Source organism: Aulonocara sp. 'chitande type north' Nkhata Bay, linkage group LG15 (assembly GCF_057382095.1).
Source record: "Aulonocara sp. 'chitande type north' Nkhata Bay isolate Kocher_YH1m ecotype deep benthic linkage group LG15, A_spYH_male_GT1.1, whole genome shotgun sequence".
Lineage (NCBI taxonomy): Eukaryota > Metazoa > Chordata > Actinopteri > Cichliformes > Cichlidae > Aulonocara > Aulonocara sp. 'chitande type north' Nkhata Bay.
Genome location: NC_141358.1, coordinates 20,646,741 through 20,669,562, shown reverse-complemented (window position 1 = coordinate 20,669,562; position 22,822 = coordinate 20,646,741). Strand labels below are relative to the sequence as shown.

The following is a 22,822-nucleotide window of genomic DNA, read 5'->3' as shown; positions in this document are numbered from 1 at the left end:
ATGGCAGGAGGGTTAATAATACAACAGCTTTCAGAACTGTTAATAGCCAAAAGGCGCTACAGAAGACAAGATCCAAGAACAACAACACAGAAGTTAATCTTCCACCCATAGAAAGGCTGGAAGCAAATCAATCAAACTAGATGACGGCGCAATGGTACTCACAAAGAACTTAAATTCACCCTGCAATATGGGAGACATCTAACTGTACCAGCTATTAAAGGGGACAATGCCAAAGATTTTGAGCACATGAAAACATTAATTCATTCAGTCTCCACTCTACCATCTGTTTCATCAATCAGACTACAGGCTGAGATTCCCCAAAGACTCCCCGAAGTTTCATTCAGTGCAGAGGTGGCGGAAAAATAAATAAATAAATAAATAAATAAATAAATAAATAAATAAATAAATAAAAGCAAAACAGAGGAAGGTTTATTTCTCTACTTACCTCTTTTCCAGACAAGTAGTAGGCGGACAGCAGACCTCCAACAAATCTGATGTTCACCTCAAACACCGACACTTCTGCATTCTGCGGCAAAGACAAAAGAAAAGAAATATGAGACAAAATATAACTGCTAACTACTCATGAATACACATTTCTTTTCCCACAAACAGTGAGCTAAGAAAGCAGACAACTCAAAACTGAAACGTTCCTGGGCTTCTTCTTGGCCTCAGGGAGGAGTAGACAGAGGTGAGCTTTTCACAGTCTAGACAGATATTTTCAGGCTGATGCTGTAAACAGCTGAATAAATTTGAATACCAGGTTTCTCCGCGCTGCTACGAATGACCGAGTAGCCAAATGAGTGTGTTAGAACTGAGCCAGGATGAATGAAAGAGAAAGTGGCTTATCCCACAAAGTGTTTGCATGAAAGCATCTGCTCAGGAGGCGTGCGAGTACGCCGCATGAGTAGGGTTGTGGAAATCTTGTGAGATCAGGTTCACTCGTGCAGGGAGGACATTCAGGAAACTTGCGCAGGACCACTTGGCAAGCACGATTGGCCAAGGACAAAAGAGGACTGTTACACCGGTTGACATATGTAATGATGCGATAACAAGGAGCATTTATACTGAAGCAAATCATGTGTGCTGCATGCTCCTTTCCATGCATCACTCCTTGAATGCACAACATTAGGTATGTGGCAGGTTTTTATAAAGGAGTTAAGGCATGTTAACTATTTGAGGCAAGCTCAGAAAAGGGAAGAACTCGGTTTCCCCAGATTGGGGGTGGGGTGGGGTGACTCTGGTAAGTGATCTCTGATAGACCAAGAAGAAGGAAATTCCCTCACTAAAAGTTTCAGAAGTTTTGAATAACTAGGGTTAGCCATGCTTTGTGTATGGCTAAGGATGGTACATTAAAGAAGGGATCTACCGAATGTTTTTAGTTGAGAACCAGCACCAAATTTTCCAAACCATCTGAAACATATTGTTCCCGGGCAGCAATCCAGAAACCCTCACAGTATGTTTACAGCTTGGTACAAAAATGTCTTTGATCTCTGCAGGTAATTTCCCCATGACTGTTAAATGTCATCCAGTTGGGTAGTGGACACTCTGTCTGACAGGTGTGCTCAAATGTAGTCAACAGCCTGGAGTCACACCTCTCCTTTCTATTTTGGAGCATTTTAACAGGATTATCGGTCCAACATTACGGTCCCCTGTGGGCAGGCCATCCAAGATGTTGCTTTAGTGTTTAGTGAGCAAAACTGATATTAAAAAAAAGACACTTCCTGAAGTCTTTCAGGACCATTCTTTAGTTTGCTCTGACTGGCTGGATGTGGGAACAGAAAGATCATCAATCTGCCCATAGATCAACTTTGATTTTAATGTTATGTGTTTGGGGAATCTGCCAACTGTACTCAAAAAACCAGACAGATATTTGAAAACTGCAGCTGAGAAAGCAATGACTAATGAATGGTTAACTGAAAACTTTCCAACAATCACTGGAATTAGAGCTGGGCGATAGAACGATAACGATATGTATCGCGATATAACTTTTACTCGATAGAGAAATTAAGCTATCGCGATAGACCTCGCCGCTCTTGTCCTCAAAGAAAAAAAAGAAAGAAAAAAAAAAAAAAAGGTCAGCCAATCCAAATTAAGTAGCGCAGAGCCGAACCAATCACAGCCGCAGCGTCACGTCGCGTGGCTTGTTACGTACAGCACAAGTGCCAAGCCGCACGTGTGTTTGTTTGGGAAGCAGCCAGCGGGTAATGGAGCCAGCACGTAATGGAGGAAATGAGTGTGCCGACTAGAAAAATCAACCGAGCGTGACCGAAGAGAAAACAGATGATGGTTCCAATGCCGGAGAGATTGTCGAACGGAAGAGCCATAGAAGTTCCGTAGTGTGAAGGTATTTCGGCTATTTCAAGTCTGACAAAAAACAGAGTAGCGTGCACTGTAAATTGTGCCGAAAGCAAGTCTGGAAATACAATAAACTGGAGCATGCGTCACACTGTGCGCCACGTTATTGTTTCGGTGAAATGAATTTCTACAATACTGTTACTGTTAATTCTACTCTCTGCAGTGTTTAAATGCTTACATATACACACAGTTACTGTCCCTCCACACATACGACTCTGTTCTGCTTCTATGCTGCAGCTTTGTTTACTTTTTCCCACCGAGGCTTCTAGACTTCTGATTGGCCAACATTTCTGCACGGTTAGGAATCTAGCGCCACCTGCTGCTTTGGCATGTTCATAGCAGCGTTTTCCTTCATTTCTGCCTTTATGTGTGGACGGGATTATTTTTTAAAACGAAAACGGAAAATCTCAGTTTTCAAAAATACCCGTGTACGTGTGGACGTAGCCTCAGTCTCTGACTGGAAGCGCTAATTCGTCATTCGGCTTTTGTCAGACTAAAGTAACTGTTAAAACTGTTTGAAAAGCTCAGCTATACAACAAGGAGAGATTGAGAATTTCCTTTTAGTTCTCAGTTTATTTGATACTGACAAAAGTTAGTCAGTTTTGTCTGTTCTTCTGTAAAACAAACTAAGATTTATTTTTAGAATTAATACTTTGTTTCTAAGTGGAATTGACAATTTAGTCTGTTTTGTTTGTTCTGTTTTGAAACTTAAACGCTTTAGCGGCTGCCTTTTGTGTAGTTTGCAATATTTGCCTTTATTTATCTGAAAAAGTCTCATGTTCCTTAAGTACATCTACCCTGTTGAACTTATTATGGGAAATAAATATTTAAATAAAAACAAGCTGCTGATTATTTCACATTTTACTTGTGAGCAACGGCACATTTAAATCTTACAAATATAGTTATTTGGCTTATATCGTGATAGATATCGTTATCGCCTGAAATGAAAAAAAAAACATATCGTGATATGAAAAAATCTCATATCGCCCAGCTCTAACTGGAATGGACAAAAATTGTTCAGGAGGTCCAAGACAGAATAACTAATCTCTCTGACACTAAAAACGACCCTATTCAGAAGATACCGGGGAAAACAGAAATCACATCTAATGGTAAAGTCTAATAGTAATGACGATATTTGTCTATTTTTATGAATATTATGCTTTTTCAGCAAAATGCTGGAATTGAATAAGCATTAGAAATGTATCCATAGAGATGGATCATAAAGAGTTTTTTATATAAAATAAACAATGTTAGACAAAAATTAGTATTATAGTATTATTAGTATTATTAAAAAGTATTATTTGAATGTCATTGCTCTGAGTGATGAGTCTTAGTATTGTTAAATTCAAACAAATTAGCTATAAAACACAAGATAAATACTAGTCTAGTATGCAAGCATTACTTTTTCAAATGTATGACACACAGTTGTGTGACTTTTTAAAGAACTACCTGGTTAATAATATGTAATCCTTTGTTATAGTTTATGCAAAGGACATCCCTTAATGTATGTGTCAAAATTTGAGTTATTCTGACCATTGGTTCATCAGCATATTTTTAAGTTTGACAGGAAAAAACAAAGAATGCTGATAAAGCACTGCATACCTTGAAGGGCACACGTACGGCAGCCTGAAAAAGAGAAGTGACTTCCAAAGTTTTTAAAGAAATCTTTAGGTACCAAAAACCGCCTTAAAAGCCGGAGATAAAGTGTGCCATCTTTAAAAACACAATACATTTATTTCTGGGCAGAATTAATGGAGGGAAAAATAACAAAAAATTTAAAGTTGTATAGCCATTTGTCTCAGTAGTCGAACAATGAAGCGTAATTTCTCTCTCACGTCCGTCCTTTATGAACAGATTCCCGAGGCGGATGAAGTTTTTGTGCTTGACTGACAGCTCTCATAAGTGACTGCTGTCGACTAGAGATAGGATAACAGACTCTGCAAGGGGGAGGGGAAAAAAACAAATTATGTGCCACACAAAATGTGTCCTGTCTTTTTTTCATCCCCAAGTCTTAGTGACTGATTGAGTGGGGAGATTGCAGCACTAATTCGTTCTAATTACAATTTAATTATTTGTTTTAACACTTAGGCAGCTGTAATCCAAAAGTACAATGAATACTTCTTCCTACGTTTTAATGTCTATTGGCAGCGGAGGTTTAATAAGCTAAAAGATGATGCTTTACATCAAAGTCAAAATTTTAAAAATACTTTAATTTAATTTTAAAGACGGAAACATCTTCAGCCAGCAGTCATCCTGCAGTGTTTTGTGACTGTGTGAAGAAGCCAACACTGCTTTAAACTGCTGGACAATGACCCTCTGAGTCAGCAGCAGTGTGACATTATCTCACTCCTGACAGAGCTGGCAGGCAAGCAGTCAAGTCTCCTGATGTTGCAACATTCGGTCCATTACACTCTGCACAGGAAACTGACTAAGCATGGGCTTTTCCAAGCAGAGAACTAATTAAGGACTGAAACAAGATGAGCCCAGGAGATAATGTTCCCAGCAACAACTCATCAGATCAAAGTGTATCCACAGATCTTGCATGGCCAGTTGTAAAAATCTAACTGTACCGGCCTATAAGTCCCGCTATCTCATCACAAGAAATGTTGTTTCAGTGTTTTGTAATGAACAAACCGTCCCAAGAGTGTAACAATTCCAACTCTATTCCTCTTTGCCTTTCAAAAGATTCAGGACTTCGCTATTTAAGTGAAAATAAACAGTAATAAATTACCAGTGGGGCTCTTAAAGTCTCAAAGACTAAGTGAGGTGTCACACTTTCTCAGGTGTTGTGGTACAAGCAAACTTTGGACACCATTCCAGTCGCTACATACACAGATTGTGTGATCCCACAGGCAAGAGTAAAATCTATTGGTTTACAAAGGAGGAGGGAGGATCTCTAAACGATGATCTGACATATGGCTCTTCAGGAAGAATTTCATTAATCAATCCATCTTCTTAACAGCTTATCCTAAAAAAAGAGTATTACAATCTTGCCAGATATTATTGCATGTGGTGCAAATATAGTCATAGAAAAATTGGATGACTCCATCCAACCTTAAGGACTGTAAGCCTCTGTGGTAGCCTGATGATGGCCTATAGGATGAACGATAATCCTGGCAAGCACATACAGAAAGTACTGGAGAATACTGACTTTAATATTAGAGAAATATTTATGCTCTATGTACTTCATGTCCTCTTTGTACACATTTCAATGGCAAACGCATTAGTAATGGCATCACTTTAATATTAATACGTCTCAAACAACTGCTATTATTTTCTTTGTTTTAATCTCTTTCACTTGCCTTGTTCCTTTGCTTTAAAAATAAGCAACCCAAACGTAAAGTTGAACCTTTTCTTCTGACTGTTGATACTCATTTTCCTGCTTCGTTTCACCCCAAATGCTTAATTGTTGCTAATAATACATGATGCCGGTTAGTGTTTTTCTTCAGTGAAATCTGGGTTGGTTTTTTGTCAGACTTACATCGGCTAACTCAGTTGATATTTTAACCCCAGTGAGGGTGGTTTCAAAGCCGCCTACAGAAACCTTCCCATTAAAAAGCATTTTAGTGGAATATCAAAAGCAGCTTTACATCTCGACATTATGCTACTGCAGGAAATGATCACAAAACAATGGGCTTCCTGCTGTTACAATGCCGTTTGACTGACAGGGCGACTGCTGGCAAATACTGGAAATCAGTAAGGATTATGCACAAAGCAGTGGTACCAAAAATTCAGACGTGGAAACCTCAACGAGTAAAACATCCAAAACATGCACAGTTTCGGAGACAGTAATGAGGATTAAAGCTGATCTGAAGGAATAACTGACAACACTACTTGAGCTTTTATATATCATGTTTGGTGGATGTATGTTTTGGTTTTCAGAATTAGACTTCATAAATCTGATATCAGAACCATGCTAAAAGAAAGACAAAGAAACTGCTTTGCTGTTTCCCCCGAATGAGGAGCTCTTAACGGGGATGTTATAATGAGGACGGCAAACATCAAAGGAAGGAGGGAAAATGTTTGTGTTTAACTCTTTAACATGTGCCCACACAATTAATCAGCAAAAGCAGAAATGACATACAGTAGATGAGATATCCACGTCAGACTTTGTGTAAGAAATCTGCACTAGATCTGTAACTTTTAAGTGTAATCTTTTATTAGAATTATAAGCCCTTCCACGAGTGGACATAACAGCTGAGAAGTTCTAGTTGACAGGATTTATATCTGATGAATCAATATTCCCCAGGTGGCAATTACGATCCCGTGTGCTTGCTCGCAACTTTCTACAAACTAAAGTTTAACATGTTCCTTTGTGTAAATGTATGTAAATACTGAGCAACTCGTGCAGAAAGTGCTCTAAAAGCACTTTAATATTATTCACTGTTTGCTTTACATATTCACATACGCCCATTAGAAGTAAACTCCTGCACCATGAGCATACAATTACAAGTTGATGAATAATAAACCTGGAAAACTCAAGAGCAACATATCAAACATTATACCTGTACGTGGGCTCTCTCTCTGGGTTTTTATTGATACCATTATGGAACAGAATTCAGCGTCAATACACCAATTTCCTGGATGCTTCCAGATGTTCAGGAGAGTCAAAGTGGCATAATTTTTAACAATTTTGGTAACACATTTATTGTTGGTAACGCATTTATTGTATTGGGATCCATTATCAGCAGAGCTCTTTGGAACACCAGGTAATTGTTTCTAACCTTATAGACAGCAGAAAATTACATTAGTCTATATATAATATCACTGAGGACACATTTCCTGCATTAAATACTGGAATGTCAGGCAGTTTAGAGCTTAGTATCTTTATTAAATTGTGTCTTATCCTTAAAATGAGCACAAGCCTATGTCTTAGCAATGGAAATGCACTTTAAATAAAACTAAACTGTTATTGCTGTTAAAAAAAAAATGTGCATGCTCACAGGCTGCTTCCTGTACAAAAACGTGGTAAAATCTTTGGTTTAACGTCTTGATGCATTCTCAATCATCCAGGAAAGTAAATCTCCAAAAGTTGATTCTGTTCATGTGGACGCAGCGTTTTGTGGGAGAAACGTTTCGTCACTCATCTTCAGGAAGACTGAAGAAGTCATTTGGATGACGCTACGTCCAAAATCAACTTTTAGAGATCTTTGGTTTAAACTAAAGGGAAACTAATGCTTATGCACTGACTGTATATAAAAGACGGATATAGCCAGTTCCCCATCACCCACTGGTTTCTAGGCTTAGCATCAGTGAATTTTTATTTACACATTTAAATAGTATTAAGGCTTAAGTTCACAACACTATGGGCCTTAGCTTTGTGTAACACTTAAGTGCTGAGCTAGTTACTATAGCTGTAGTCACTTCTCTGCTGCATTATATCCGCTATTGAATTTGGTTTTGGGATCTCGTTTGTGCTGTTGGTATTATGTGAATCATTTTTAGTACAACTTATTACAGGAGTGTATTTAGGCCAATAACTCAACACTACACGCTCTCTTCCAAACGTGGTGTTTGTACCATTCATTTTTATATGCAGTCTAAGATACATTCACAAGCAGGGTTCATCTAACATCCAAGTTAAGAGAGCAACAAAGAGCCCTCACTGTGATATGTATTTATACACCTGCTCACCTTTTCATGTATCTATATAAAGGTTAGATTTCATACATTAGGTCATAGGCTGGATCACATTCATTCAAACTTCCAATAAAAACATGCCTTTCAAACTGGAAAGTAGCACCGTGTGACCTACAGGAAGTAATGACATGTTTTGCTATTTTTCACAAGCTCACAGTAAAACTTTACAGCCTCAGGAGTGCTGCGTGAAAGCATGTGTCCTTGGTAAGGACCTTTCAACTTGAAGCATTTCTTTAAGTGTGCTATACTGAGTAGACATCCATACTTCTGTAATTCAGCGTGTTGTGGATTAAAAAAGCTTTTAAATTCCAAGTGATGACTCAGTGGAGACACATGGGCAGAAAACAAACCAGGCCTCCAAATGTGATCTTTCTTACTTTCAATTAAATGTCTGTATATACAACACCTCCTCCTGTAAGACCATTTAAGACTGACAGTAAACATCACACCTTCTCAAGAATTTATTTTCACTCCTCTGTGTTGGTCAGGAACAAATCTCAAAATGAGAACTGATTTGGCTCGAAGCTCAGCACACAGGTGGTGATCTAAATTTGGGATTTCCGCCAGTAGTAGACTCTTTTTTTTTCTTAAGTGGGACTGTTGTATTCAGGAAATCTGTGAGCAAACAGTTGTGATTTCATTTGCTGTTGCAAGAAACTCAGCGTCACATGACAAACTAAACAATGCTGAGTGTAAGCACCACTTGACCAAAGCTGCTAACTGCTTTTTGAGTTTAGTTTCATCTCTGCAGTTATTTAGATGCCAGACACTTGGAACACTTAGAAGATAATTTATGACATGGCATGAATAATCCAAATCAATCTTTTTTCAAGATCCAAATACATGAACCACCACAGTTATTGTGGATTTTGCAAATTACACACACAAAGTACTCAAACTAGACCTTCTTGCAGTGCTAACCACCACACGATCATGCCACCAGATATAAACAGAGAGATGTGTACACCACGTTTATTTTGTATAAGTGAATGTGAACTAATACACGTTTGGATTTGTTTTTAAATTAAAGTAAGGAATTTATATATGAAAAGTTTCTGAGGGAGTTAGGAGTTAGTTATTTTAAAAAAAAAAGTTGTTGAGATTTTTCTCTATTTTATCTTCAGATATTCAAGTGACATTCGTCCACTGTTTAGTAGCCAAGCCGGTGATTCTCAAATAGGGAAGGTGGAGCATGGATGATCGGGGGGGGGGGGGGGGGGGGGTAATATTTAGTGAAACCCAGTTAAATGTATGTCCTTTTTATAGAGGAAAGTATAAAAAATGCTTGTACTGATGATTATTTGAATGAAATTTGACTCTTCCCCCCCCACACACACACACACACTTTTCCCATCTTATTAGTTTATTTAGAAATGCATGGCCTAAGAACCATAAATTTACATGCATTTAAATTCTTAAAATTTAATAATGCAATACTTTATTAAACCTCTTGAATTAAAGCTGAAGTCTTCATTATAATCCACTATGGTGGTATAAAAAGGTCAAATTCATGAGCTATGACTCTTTTCTACCAGTCTTTAGGAAATCATTTTCAAATTAAATACCTACAAGCAAATTATCAGGAAATTAAAAGACATTTTAGAACCTTATTCTTCAATGACACTTTTATTGACCTATAGGAAAACTGGTCTTCTGTGCAAAATGTTTGAGGCATTTTCGCTACGAATGCATCAATCCGATATTTGGATCAGATATTGCTCTGATCCCGAAACAGATATTGTTGCCAGCAAGCCGATCTAGTCAGCCCAGTTCTATGTTAGTTTTTGTTCAGCATACCATGCAGGAGAGCTAACACAGCAAAGAGGAAACTAACTGTAAAGCAACACCACCTCGGAGGCGTTTCAGACCGGCTACGCCAAAAGCTTTTTCATTTCATGTTTACATAACTTTTACTTAACCACAAGCTGTGGTCTAGTTGACACAACTGAAACTCACCTTACTCTGCTAATAATTTATCAGAGAGTTATATATGTTAGAAGGTAGAAGGATGCTGGTTCAACATAACACCTGTCGAGGACCTTTGATTACCCGCACAGTAATTCTGTGATGTAGTTAAATATTGTTTCTGTCATGATCCTGGGTCTGCTGACCCAGCGTTTTGTGTTCAGTTTATGTAGCCTTCAGGTTTCCTAAGTTTATCATTATCATGCCTAGGTGTTACTAGTTATTTTCCCCTCGTGTTTCCACTATGTTAAGTCTCCCCTGCTTTCATGTATTTTATGTCTGTGGCGTATGTTGTCAGTCCAGGTTGTCATGTTTATATCTCACTGTTTCCTGTCTTATTGTGAAGAGGTCTGGTGTGTCTGTGTTCATCGTGTTCAGTTTTACTCTCCCATTGTCACGTCGTTATGTTCATGTGTGTCAGCTGGTTCCCCATGTGTTGCCACTTCCCTCATTATCCTCCTGTGTCCATTTAGTCTGTGTGATCTCAGCCATTCTTTGTCAGGTCGTCTGCTCATCCATGTCTCATCTCCAGGTATCCATGTCAGTTCATTATGGTTAAGGTTTTTCATGTTTTGTTATTAGTTCACCCAGTTTAGGTTATTGTTTAGTTTTCACCGATGCCCTATTATTTTGTACCCTCGTTGCTAACCTCAATAAACGGCTTGTTTTGTTAATCCACACCACGTTTTGGTCTGCGCTTGAGTCCTTCCCTGCAACACATACGGTCTTCCCCCAGCCAGACCGTGACAGTTTCACTTCAGCAGAATAGAAGAGACTCATGCACTACTAATACTGGATGCTTTTGTGGGCTACACAGTGGGACAGTGGGTAGTAGGGGTGAGCGACGTAGCCTCCAAATTATATCGTATATATCAAGAAAATCGAATATTTACCTGCACAAAAAAATATAATATTCAATATTTTATTGTTGCTATATACCTGACCATAACAAGAGCACACACGCAACTTACCACGTTGAAGTCAAGGCTCTTTTCCACCCAGTCAGTAGCAGCATCAAACTCTTCAAACATCTCCATGATGTAGAGGGTATCCAAAGCATCCACTATTGTCGCTCCTTTTATACTTCCTAGAAGGAACACAGAACAAAAGGTTAAAAACAGATTACACACTCACGCAGGCTTTTGTCTGTTACATATAGCACCCGGTATAAAAAACAGAGGAATATCAGACAGCAAGCTGGTAACAAAAGTTCTCAAGCTGAACTTTTGAAATGAGCAAAAACTCCCGTGAAGTTCTTTCAAAATGTTAAAAGCTTGTTAGTCAGCAAACCATTCCTTTTATAGCAGGGATGACAACAGGTGTTGGCGCCACACTCACTAGAAAAGCGGTGAATAAACAGCAGAAGCTAGAAGTTATGTTTGGAGGTTGAATAAATTATTTTTGCTCGACAGATGGTGAGAGGTAGCAATTATCGGCACTGATGAAACGGCAGGAGTATTGCTTATCTCCAGTGATTAGCCTCATAGCAGGAGGGAAGACACACAGAGAGACACAAACCATCATTTCAGCACCGTCATTATCCAAGCTCCCCCACCCAACAATCCCAACACCTCAATAAATCATTATGCATGCAGAGTAGAGCCTTGAGTAAAGCTTTTAGTTCCTGCATACTTGCTATAAACACCAGATAGGAGTTACAGTATCTGACCACTTAAAGGTGAGAAAGAAAAGGCAAAGGATGGGAGAGAAACAGGGGAAACAAAAACACCAGCGAATCAGCATCAGGAGGCTGACCTAGAGAGAAGGGCAGGGAGTGAAGGTAGAAGGAAAAGCAGCGAGGGCGGAGAACATACTGAAATAATAATAAGGACATACCAAGTCATTAAAGCAAGTTTGAAAAAGATGTGGCTGCAGAGTGGCTCGAGTTAAGATGAAAACCAGAGAGGGCGGCTGGTTTGTTTTTTGTGTGGATCTGTTGGTTTATGTTCCTCTGTGAGTGGTGGGAAGATTCAAAAGCGGCTAAAAGCTTTCCATTAGACACATCGCTGAATCATCAGCCCGAGGCACAGAGACACTGTTGTCCATCACAACTACTGTGCTCACTCCCTAGAAATATCTATTATTTCTTTAGAGTCATCACAGTGAGAAACTATTTTGCACTGTTTCCAGTTGTAAAAAGGTTTATAATTACACATCTCAGATACATATGTAAATGGTAAATGGTAAATGGCCTGTATTTATATAGCGCTTTACTAGAATAACAGTAAGCACATTCATTACCAGATAATACCAAAGCTCTTTGCCGTTAATACCCACATTTTGGTGTCAACTAAAGAGGTTTTGGAGATTCACTGGGATGTGACCAGAATAATATTTCAAAATGTTTGTCTATATAATACCAAATAACCAATGAGGGGAAAAAAGGACAAAAAGTATTGGGCCTCTCCTCTGAATCTTTGAATTCGAGTGATTTAGGGTTGTCGAGTAATAGTCCACAGACTCAGCGAGTGCAGAGCTCTAAACCTCCTCTGGAATTAACATCAGCACAAAAACTGTGCACTGGGAGCTTCATGGCCTCTGCAGAAACCAGCTATTAAAAGACTTGATTCAATTTTCAATATATGAAATGTTAAGGGTAGAATTTACCAGTATTTTTGTTTTGTTTTTTTTCCTATACAGTCTATAACTGTACAAAGTTGGACAATTGATGACATTAGCAAATGTGCATTAGTTACATGAGTCATCTACAGATCCTGAGTTGGAAAATTTAATCAAAATCTGAGACACAACACACGCAACAAAAACGTAGAATAGCTCAATAAAATATAAAGGCGGTATGATGAGACAAGACAGCTCAGTAAAGTAGAAACTACACAGTAAATGAACTTTTTAAAAGAATGAGTTAGAAATCTAAATAGAATAAAGTTTAAAACATGTTTTAAAAAAATGGGAAAAAATGAAATAAAGGTGTTCTATAAATGTTAAATGCACTGGTTTTCACAGAGTGTTTCTCTACTCGAGCGCTCGAAGCACTTTATACATCACGCCTCATTCACACATTCACACCCATTCATACAGGCACTTTTTCTTCGGGTAAGTGCTTTCCATTCAATCACACTATGATGAATGCATCAGAGAGCAACTTGGGGTTCAGTATGTTACCCAAAGATACTCTGGCATACAGACAGGTGCATACAGGGATCAAACCATCAACCATCCAATTAGTAGATGACCTGCTCTGCCTACTGAGCTACAGCCTCCCCTGGGGCCACAATTTGCCAAAGTTTGATGATTTAAATTAACCAATATTAAACTAACTAATCTGAGATGAATAGCCTTTAAATTGACTGAAAGGAGCGTTCAAGAAGTTTAACTATAAAGTGAGGGTACTGGTTTTGTGACCAGTTTGTCCTAAATGGCTGCATCTGCTAGATGTTTGTGGACCGATTCAAATAATGAGATATCAAACACAAAAGCAATACCCCCAGGCTTGAGTATCAATCACAGGATCTCAGGCTGCAGTTACACTGCAGACAGACGAGAGTAGGGTGATCAGATATCCACAAACTAAATGTAGGACACGTTACTACTGCGGAAAACTAGTCTGAGAATTTGTTCACAAGCACAGATCTCTGGTACCCCATACAGGCAAATTACAGTAGGCATTAAGAATGTCTTCTCACACTCATGTATTCCTTTTTTCATCTTAATAACTGAGGTAATCGTCTCTAGATTTCAGTAAGGGTGCACAGATAGGTTGGTACATCTCGTTTTTTAGATTTGCCACCTTTTTATTTTTTTGAGTGAGAGAGAGAGAAATTCTCATATAATATATGGACTCAAGTCACAATTCTCCGCAGTGGGAAATGGAAAGAAAAGAAAAAAAACTGTATTCACCAAGTTATAAGCTGTTTCGTCAGCTTTAATGTTGCGGTATTTCCTTTTCTCTATCATGTTTTATTGTCGTTGTCTAGTAAAATGCATAGACTCACAATTTTTTTCCATTTGGGCGTTGCACGAGCAGCAAAAGACGGCGACATGTTAACCTCTGCTTGATCCATGATAACAGTTTTCCCTTCTTCCCTCACATCCATTGCATTAAAGCCAGACTTCCTGCAGTTGGAAACCAGATCCAATAAAAATGTGGGATGATGCTGTGCAGTCCCACATAAAGAGATTAAGATGAACAGTGGCAGAAAAATCAGCATTTAAGCATTAAAATGATCAGAAATGGGACAAAAATCCAACTTATAATGAGAGATTAACACTAAAGCAATACTGATGTCTTATGGTCATCTGTTTTTAATGTTTTTTCAAACTCTTACTCCAGTAATAAAGGAAGCGTGTAACTGGAAGTGTCAGCAGATACAGTTACTGTTGTAGTCACTTGCCCTTCCTGTTTTTCATCCATCTCACATTTTCTGTTCACTGAAGCCTTCAGAGCAACAAAGAGAGGACGAGACACTTTCCTGCCGTCCATTGTCCTGTCGCTGTGCTTCCTCTCCCCTCACTGATCTTATATCTGCCTCTGTGTGTGTGTGTGTGTGTGATGTGAGAGATACAGATGGCAAAACAGTGCCCAGAATACTAATGCCACATACGAAAACACTGAAACGGAAAGTATTTGTGAGGAACGTAATGGTTTCTAGACTTTCTAGTGACTGCCAGTGGTTACCCTGTCCTGGGTGTACTCCACCCCATCACTCCCAAAAAGTCCTTTATTGTATATAAGGTCGATCATGCTCACACTTGAAGTCCCCTCCAAAGATTTCAAGTGTGAGCATGATCAACCTTATATAAAATAACAGACTGCTTTCTGAGTGCAGATAAACCCTGCAAATGCCAACATACATAGCTGGCAGGTTGATCAGTAATAAAAAATAGCAGATAGCTACGACCTTACGTTCCTGCTCATTGATTGATGCCTCATAAAATGAAGAACACTTGTCTTTTTGTTCTTTCCAGAGAGTGCACAGATGTATTGGGGCTTTAAGATCTGTGATGTTAGTTTGACAGCTTGTGCAGGGTCACAATGCCAAGAATCTGCTAAAATCAGCTCCCCCTTCTCTCCCTTCCCTTTATTAGATCCAGGATTTGTGTCAATGTCCAGATGGGATTTCACACACACACACACACACACACACACACACACACACACACACACACACACACACACACACACACACACACACACACAGAAAAAAAGCCGTGATGAGATCCGGCGGAGGTCTGTGAGGTTGAGAAAGCAAAGTCTGATGATCTTGGAGGTGATGTGTGCGCTGCTGAGGATTTTGTTTCTGTTAGCGACTGTGCACATAGTAAGGAAGCAGATGGCTCAGCAGAGGGCAGAGTCTTTGATGCCTCTGTAAAACACGAGTGGTAGTGGAGGAGGAGGAGAACCACAGCGATGCTGCTATGAAGATGGAGCAGTATAGGGGGAGGGCAGGCCTTCTGATATTTGCTGTAGGCAGTGGGCTTGTCGCCATGGGGGAATTCTTACATTAGTCAAAATTTCTCTCCACGTATCCACAAATAGTTCTGGGCTCGTTGCTGTTATTGCCCACAGCAACAAGCTAAGTCTGCATGCAAGTTGGCAGAAAAATGCTGCATACAAACATGTCAAGTATTTTATTGGTGAAGGCTCTTTTCAGCACCGTCTCTCAGTGTCTTTGTCTCCTTAACTTATATTTTTTATTTACTCTATTGCTTCTGATTTTTGTGGTTATCACGTCTGCCTTCTGGCTTTAGCTTGAAACTGTTATCTGCATGTCAAGGTGAAAAGGATAAAGATGGATTTATTTGACGAAAGTTATATGTTGAACTTTTTATCCCCTTTGGGATAAAAGGGACAGGAAGGGGAACAAAGACTAAATGTATGCAGCACAACTCCACACATTATTCTACATGGATTTATTTGCATTTGCAAATGGACTGTCCACGCTTTGTTGAGAGATTCAAGTTAGGCGAGCGGTAATCTCTGGGACTGAAAAATTAAACCAACATTTCCAAAACCTGCGTTTTAAAGGTGTTTAGTCTAGAGTTTTACCACAGGAGTTCATGGGGATTGATTCTGTTTTGGAAAAAGCCATAATGGGATTTAGAATAACTGCAACACTGGCTTTATATTTCCACTTCCAGAAGGTTGCTGCTTGTTTCTAAAGGCCAAAAGCTGCAGTTTTTCTAATGACCACTTGAGGCAGGCTCTAAAAGTAAGTCAACGTCCAAAAATTCTGACGTTAAAATGCCATAAACATAAACGTGTTAACAGCTCGGTACAGATATGATTTTGGTCTCTATGGCTAATTTATCCCTTCGTAGCAGTGTCAGGGGTAAATAATAAAACTGTACTGAAACATAAAATTTGTATTATTAAAGTTGTGCCTCCTTTGAGTGACAGAAGGATGTTGTCCAACCGTTTGCTAGCCGTCACATCCGCTCATTAAAGTCTGGCTGGGATTGACTGGTTGCTCATCAGTGACCACACCTCTGTTGACGGCTGACAGAAAATTATTTACAGAGAATAAAGGAGCCAAAGCCATTCTTTTCCCATACATTTCACTACAACTACAAGTCTTTGCAACATGAAAGTTGAGCCTTGCTGGCTATTTAAAACAGTGCAAATTAACAACATTTCTGCAATGGCGAGAAAAGTTAAAGCACCAAAAGTGAGGCTTCAAAGCTGGTAGGTCCTTTTTTCCCCCAATACCTTCACTGTAATTTTCAAACTTCACCAACCAACAGTCCTGAGATTTATCTACCCATGAAGGTTGGCTCCAATAAGTTGTTGTCATGTGAAAATCAGAATTTAAAGTTCCTGTTCACTTTTGCTGATGTTACCAAATGCTACTAGAAGACTGAGATAACCTATAGAGCCCAGCAAGATTGAGAGAGAAATGGACGGAAAAATGAAAAATGAAAGAGCCAGTGTCCTGCAAAGACAAGAATGATTACCCTTCTGTACTAAGACAGAGAATAAGAATAAATGGGAGAGGGATGACAGAAAAATGGGAGTGTGAAGGTCCAAAAGTCATTAACCAACAGTATCCTTCTGTCCCTGTGAATCATCCATCCAGTTGCTCCTCTTCGAACACCCACTTGTCTTTTATTGAGGCATCCATCAATCCGTTCTCCTTCTTCAATGTGTTTAACTTCACGTTTTAAAGAGTTTCACCACCTTGTTTTCTTTTTTCCTTTGTGTCCTCATTCACCTCTTACCCCCCTCCTCCTTAATCTAACAGAAAAAAAGCAAAAAATAGAATGATGGATGAAGTAAAAAAGAAAGCAGCACACTTTGAAGGCATCGTTATCCGTCACCTGTAAAGGCCGCACTAATCCTCCACTCACACAGACCCGCACATGGAGGAGAAATTCAGTGTTAACAGCATAATAATTAACCAAGTTGAAAACTTTGAATGTGCTCTACCACTCAGTAACACCAACTGAATCCTTCCCTTCCTACACTGTCGCACCGTGTGAGCGGATGTGAGTGCTGGACAGGAGAGTGATGCATTGTTTGCTTATTCAGAACAAAATAACCTTCACTTCACGCAATCAGGCAGCAAAGTCAGAGCTGTAATCTGTGATGTGGGTGTGTGCATGAGTGACTGAGCTAGTTAGGGAGATTGACAAATGTGTGGTTGCTCTCTCACTGACGCATACACACACACAAACACACACACACACACACACACACACACACACACACACACACACACACACACACACACACACACACAAATCTTGCTTATTCAGTTTGCGGTCAACATGAATCCATTTACATCCATTTCCAAGCATTATAGAAAAATATTCTAATATCTTCACATATTTATAACCCATTACTTCACATGTTAGTACATTTGCATTTATACTGCATACACATGTTGCACACATGTTGCCATGCAGCTATTCCTATTTCTGTATACAGTATATTCCTAATTTGTATTTTTTCTATATCTGTGTGGGATAACATGAAAGTCCGAATGATTAAAAAAAACAAGGTGAAAACCTTAAGATGTGCTAATAGTGTAGGAAAGTATAGGCTTTCATTTCTAGCGATGGGTCGTCCACGTGACAATGGCAACAAGTACAGGGAGTGCAGAATTATTAGGCAAGTTGTATTTTTGAGGAATAATTTTATTATTGAACAACAACCATGTTCTCAATGAACCCAAAAAACTCATTAATATCAAAGCTGAATGTTTTTGGAAGTAGTTTTTAGTTTGTTTTTAGTTTTAGCTATTTTAGGGGGATATCTGTGTGTGCAGGTGACTATTACTGTGCATAATTATTAGGCAACTTAACAAAAAACAAATATATACCCATTTCAATTATTTATTTTTTACCAGTGAAACCAATATAACATCTCCACATTCACAAATATACATTTCTGACATTCAAAAACAAAACAAAAACAAATCAGCGACCAATATAGCCACCTTTCTTTGCAAGGACACTCAAAAGCCTGCCATCCATGGATTCTGTCAGTGTTTTGATCTGTTCACCATCAACATTGCGTGCAGCAGCAACCACATCCTCCCAGACACTGTTCAGAGAGGTGTACTGTTTTCCCTCCTTGTAAATCTCACATTTGATGATGGACCACAGGTTCTCAATGGGGTTCAGATCAGGTGAACAAGGAGGCCATGTCATTAGTTTTTCTTCTTTTATACCCTTTCTTGCCAGCCACGCTGTGGAGTACTTGGACGCGTGTGATGGAGCATTGTCCTGCATGAAAATCATGTTTTTCTTGAAGGATGCAGACTTCTTCCTGTACCACTGCTTGAAGAAGGTGTCTTCCAGAAACTGTAGGACTGGGAGTTGAGCTTGACTCCATCCTCAACCCGAAAAGGCCCCACAAGCTCATCTTTGATGATACCAGCTCAAACCAGTACTCCACCTCCACCTTGCTGGCGTCTGAGTCGGACTGGAGCTCTCTGCCCTTTACCAATCCAGCCACGGGCCCATCCATCTGGCCCATCAAGACTCACTCTCATTTCATCAGTCCATAAAACCTTAGAAAAACCAGTCTTGAGATATTTCTTGGCCCAGTCTTGACGTTTCAGCTTGTGTGTCTTGTTCAGTGGTGGTCGTCTTTCAGCCTTTCTTACCTTGGCCATGTCTCTGAGTATTGCACACCTTGTGCTTTTGGGCACTCCAGTGATGTTGCAGCTCTGAAATATGGCCAAACTGGTGGCAAGTGGCATCTTGGCAGCTGCACGCTTGACTTTTCTCAGTTCATGGGCAGTTATTTTGCGCCTTGGTTTTTCCACACGCTTCTTGCGACCCTGTTGGCTATCTTGAATGAAACGCTTGATTGTTCGATGATCACGCTTCAGAAGCTTTGCAATTTTGAGACTGCTGCATCCCTCTGCAAGATATCTCACTATTTTTGACTTTTCTGAGCCTGTCAAGTCCTTCTTTTGACCCATTTTGCCAAAGGAAAGGACGTTGCCTAATAATTATGCACACCTGATATAGGGTGTTGATGTCATTAGACCACACCCCTTCTCATTACAGAGATGCACATCACCTAATATGCTTAATTGGTAGTAGGCTTTCGAGCCTATACAGCTTGGAGTAAGACAACATGCATGAAGAGGATGATGTGGACAAAATACTCATTTGCCTAATAATTCTGCACTCCCTGTATAGATGTGCAAAAAAATCTGTTCATTCAAACAGAAAAGTATGGAAAGATGAACAACTTTGCAACAACTTCAACTTTTGATGAAAACAAAAGAAACATCGCTCTGTTGAGCAGACAACTATGAGGGAGCGTAATCCTAGCTGAGAAAAAAGGGCCAAAATGTCACATTTAGCTTTGCAACATCTGGGCCTGAAAAGTAGAGCAGTAATGCCAGAGTTTGTGGACTAGATAGTATGACTAGAGTAGTAATTTATTAGGCTATGAAAAGCTTTCCATTTTCAAACTCATCACTTGAACTAAAATATTATATTTTAAGTGAAAAAGATAATGCAACATCTACATACATGTTCGGCCTCTTGCTGGAGTATGTGTCATGTGGATTACATCATCAACACACTGAACACAAAGCGTGACCTCAACAGCCAGCTGTGCCCTCCAGCTCTGGGTCACACTGAACTCCTCGATGAAGCTTTCGCGTCTGCCTTTCACACTTATTCAGAGCTCATTGTTGTGCACAATCCAACCCCAGCGTGGAGCAGCAGATTATATCACAGCAGCCCTGTGAAGCAAATGTGCCCTCACAAAATAAAGTCAGCTCTAGAACTACAGGTCACATAAAATTTGACTCAATCTGTGGTGCCTTTTGACCTGAAGATTTTTACTCCACGGTGTCAACTTTCCCCTTGAATTGCACTGGAAAAACAACGGCTTTGTCCTTCCACCGAGGACCTCAAAATCTGATGCACTGTTAAGGCAAACCTTGTGTGTTTTTTGAGCTTTAAATATCATTCAAATGTAAAAAAAACAAAAAACACAAGTAAATAGGAGGGAAAAAGTCAGGGGCTTTTAAGAAGTGGCAAAAGGTACTGTAAAGGAAATGGTTGCATGTAAAATTGATTGATTAGTCAACTGAGTAGAATGACTCCAAAAAAAGTAATTATTGTATCCCAGTTATCTTGTTTTTATGATTGTTAGGAGCCCAGAATCATAATTGCAATTGCCATCTGATTAATTGATCATCACCACAGGTTTCAGCAAAGAAACTAAACTGTCGTTATACAGTATGCATGCAGACTCACAAGGCTGAATGAAAACAGCAGCAGAGGGGAAGTACAGTTCTCTTGAATAAATCTTTATATGTTATGTAAATTTGTTTTAAAGTCACAATTTGCTGCATTTTTGATCATTTCGAGGAGGACAAAAGCCCAGCTTGAGCCCACACCTCCACAGCACAGCCTGAAATAATTACTTTTCCCTTCAGGTAAAATTAAGTTCACGGTGCATGTGGAGTGTTAATGAACACCCCGGAGCAGTTAGAAAGTAAGTGATTTATGCAATGACGCAATGCCAGCAGCCAGAAATATAATTAACGAAATATAACCCTAACAACCCAGGTCAAATCTGGAACACAAACCTTCGCTGCATGTTACCTCCTTTGCGTTTAGAAATAAATCAACGACTCAAAAACAATTAACTTATATGTTCAAAAGTAAATGAGAACTGCCAGGGAACAGCATGCTGCACAGTTACTGATTATTAAAACGAGATAATCCTGATGAAATAATTGTGCCTCATTATGTTTTGCAATAATTATCTTCATTCCTTTTCTTTAGTTTTACACCTTCATTTAAGTCCCACCACCACCCCACCGAGGCATGTTTAATTCAGCTCATATTATTATTATATTTTTCATTTAGTTAGTTTTTAGTTCACTTCGCTTACTAAAATTCTGAGAAATCCACTTAAATAAAAAATAAATTGTTTTGGTTTTTTTTTTTTAAAGCAAAGTTTGGTGGTTTTCCGGGTGGAGACCGCCCTGTGACTGACTTGGGTCAAGTTGGGAGTTACATACAATCTGTCTCTGATAATACAGCAATTACCTGTGATAGTGTGCTGCTGTGATCGAGCAGCCTTAGGTGCCAATTGCTTCACATGAGAAGCATCGGTTCTATATCATCATCCAAACCAGATTACCTACTTTTTAAAACTTTCATACATATAAACGAGCACCCAGCAGAAACACATCCAGATTTACCAGTAGAGATAAATGAATATCGAAAAAAACACCCTGACTCAGCAGCTTCGCCTCAAAAATAGCAGCCTCGGCCTTCTACAGACTGACAGCAGCCAAAGTGTCACAGACCTGAAGACTGCTTTCATATTATGAAAATTCAGTCTTTAAAAAAAATCCTTTTCTGAATTTTTCTCCTCAGCTCACTGCCTTTTTTCAGCAAAACAATGTTTCCAAGATACAACGTGTCCCATATCCTAATGTTAATGTAATGCAAACTCCAGGGCTGATCCCTAATCCTGCAATTTGATCCTGATCTGAACACCCGCAGCCCTGCTGGTGATCCCATTTAGCCCCAACTAGCATGTCAACGTTGAGTCTACACAGAGTTTTCTGGGTGGTCGCAGAGGGGAGGGGAGGAAAAGTGATGGCTAAGCCTTTGGCTAATCATGTTATCGTAGGCAAAAAGCATGTGCGTGTGTGCACACACACACACACACACACACACACACACACACACACACACACACACACATCCCAAAGTACATTAACCTCTTGACTTCAGCTGCCAGATACTCGAGCATCAACACATTTTGTCAAGGTTACAGTGAAAGGCATTTCCACCCTTCATTTGTGTGCGTGTGTGTGTGTTGAAAACTGCGATGCTGATACAGAAAGGAGGGATTTAAAGGAAAGCTGTGATAACACCAAGCACAGTAAATTTTGTTTGGCCACTTCTTTAATTCAGGCCTGAGAACTTCCAGGTATCAGACAGACTTGAGGAAACGTGTGTGTGTGTGTGTGTGTTTGTGTGTGTTCGCTCACGTTGTGTTCGTTGTTCTAGGCCTTGCGGGCGTGCAAAGCCCAGGTGAGACGGCTTGCTGTTGAGCTGCATGAGTGTGTCTTTGTGTGTGTGATTAATTAATGTGGAGGCAGGCTCCAGGTTCTATAACAAAGGCTCAGGAGATGAGTTCTTACAACACGGGGCTGCAAGGGGTGTCCATCGGCGTGATGGATACCCCGATTTCAGCTGCAGCGGTGCTCCCTTATCTGCGCCCCACCCACCTCTGTGCAGAGCGTGATCTACATCATTTCAGACAACACCAAATACAACTCTATCCCCCTCCTCCTCCCACACACACACACACACCAACCCACCCACCCCAAAAACCTGAGGGAAGGCCACACCAGAATTACTCCATCCATTTCAATTATCGAGATTGAATATCTGATTTAGACACACA

The 22,822-nt window shown here is 39.6% G+C and overlaps 1 protein-coding gene across 1 annotated transcript in view; it reads right to left on the bottom strand.

The window, feature by feature from the left end:
- The window catches only part of man1a1 (mannosidase, alpha, class 1A, member 1), a 172,325-nt gene that overhangs the window by 85,838 nt on the left and 63,665 nt on the right, over nt 1–22,822 (bottom strand). Inside the window, exons 3-4 of the mRNA XM_086264886.1 lie at nt 10,932–11,047; nt 446–526 (exon numbers count right to left, since the gene is read on the bottom strand). Coding sequence (XP_086121012.1) covers nt 446–526; nt 10,932–11,047 — 197 coding nt within the window. The remainder of the gene's footprint in view (nt 1–445; nt 527–10,931; nt 11,048–22,822) is intronic.